The sequence below is a fragment of the Papaver somniferum genome, chromosome 8 (assembly GCF_003573695.1).
Source record: "Papaver somniferum cultivar HN1 chromosome 8, ASM357369v1, whole genome shotgun sequence".
Taxonomy (NCBI): domain Eukaryota; kingdom Viridiplantae; phylum Streptophyta; class Magnoliopsida; order Ranunculales; family Papaveraceae; genus Papaver; species Papaver somniferum.
In genome coordinates, this window is record NC_039365.1 from 152,655,188 (window position 1) to 152,656,235 (window position 1,048).

Here is a 1,048-nt window from a genome sequence, read left to right on the forward strand (position 1 = left end):
TTATCCGGTGAAGCATATATGATGTGAAAGCATTTATTATGCCGAATTTCTTATTCGAGAGATCTTCATGGTACATTGGCATCGTCATTGTTGCTTTGTTAAACCAATAATGTATCAAAATGATGGAAAACTAAGGAAATTAAAGTGAACGTTGAAATAATTTGCATGACCCCAATCTAAAGAACGCTACTCGCAAATTAAGTGTACATCAACTAGTCGTCAGGATCGATATTTGCTTCAAGTGTTTGTATTTCTTTTAATTTGTGTTTTTGGTATTTCGGATCATAAGAATGCCATCCTTATTTTGAGATGCCAAGCTTCAAACACTATGATGAAGAAATGTCTACTTGATAAGGAATATGACGAGGTGAAAGAGATTGTCAAGAACTCCGGGCTGTGGCCTGCGGTGAAGAGTGCAGTTATTGAGTATGACAAAGTTACCATATCTGTATTCTATGAGTGGTTTTATGGAATGACTGATACAATGTTATTCCCATCCGGTGAGATGGCTCTAACTCCCGATGGTGCTCATCAAATTATATTCCTCGAGGTTGAGGGAAAATCCATCAAAGATGGCTACGATGAGGACATTTCTTGGGAGAATCTCTTCAAATTGACCAAGATCTTGTTCGGTTTGGATGAGAAGCAGTCGGAGTCAATGTTTGTGATGAAGGATATTTATGGAAGCAAGAAGTTAAGTATGAAGGAGTTGAGGGGCATATACTATGGGACCCAGGAAATCCATGCTAGGAAAGGAAGTGTAGACTTGGTGCGAATTAATGCTACTGCGCCATCTTGTTTTCTATACGTCCTGGACAACTGTATCTTCCCCGATAGTTACGGAAGCTTGGTCGATGGAAAGTATCTTCAAATATTGCATCCCTTTGATCAGATGCATAACTATTCTTGGGGTAATGCAGTGGTTGGATTCTTGAATGCAGAGTTGACAAAGGCTTCAAGGGCACTCACTAAGCAAGTTAACGGAAATCTATGTCTCTTCCAGGTAATTCTATTATCTAAATCATTTATATTTGAAAAATGCTTATAA

At 38.4% G+C, this 1,048-nt stretch overlaps 1 protein-coding gene across 1 annotated transcript; it reads left to right on the top strand.

Moving 5' to 3' along the window:
* The first annotated feature begins 331 nt into the window (after window positions 1-331).
* Window positions 332-1,048, top strand: LOC113306226. The gene has a single exon (XM_026555185.1). The coding sequence runs from the start codon at window positions 332-334 to the stop codon at window positions 1,046-1,048; it is 717 nt and encodes a 238-aa protein (XP_026410970.1).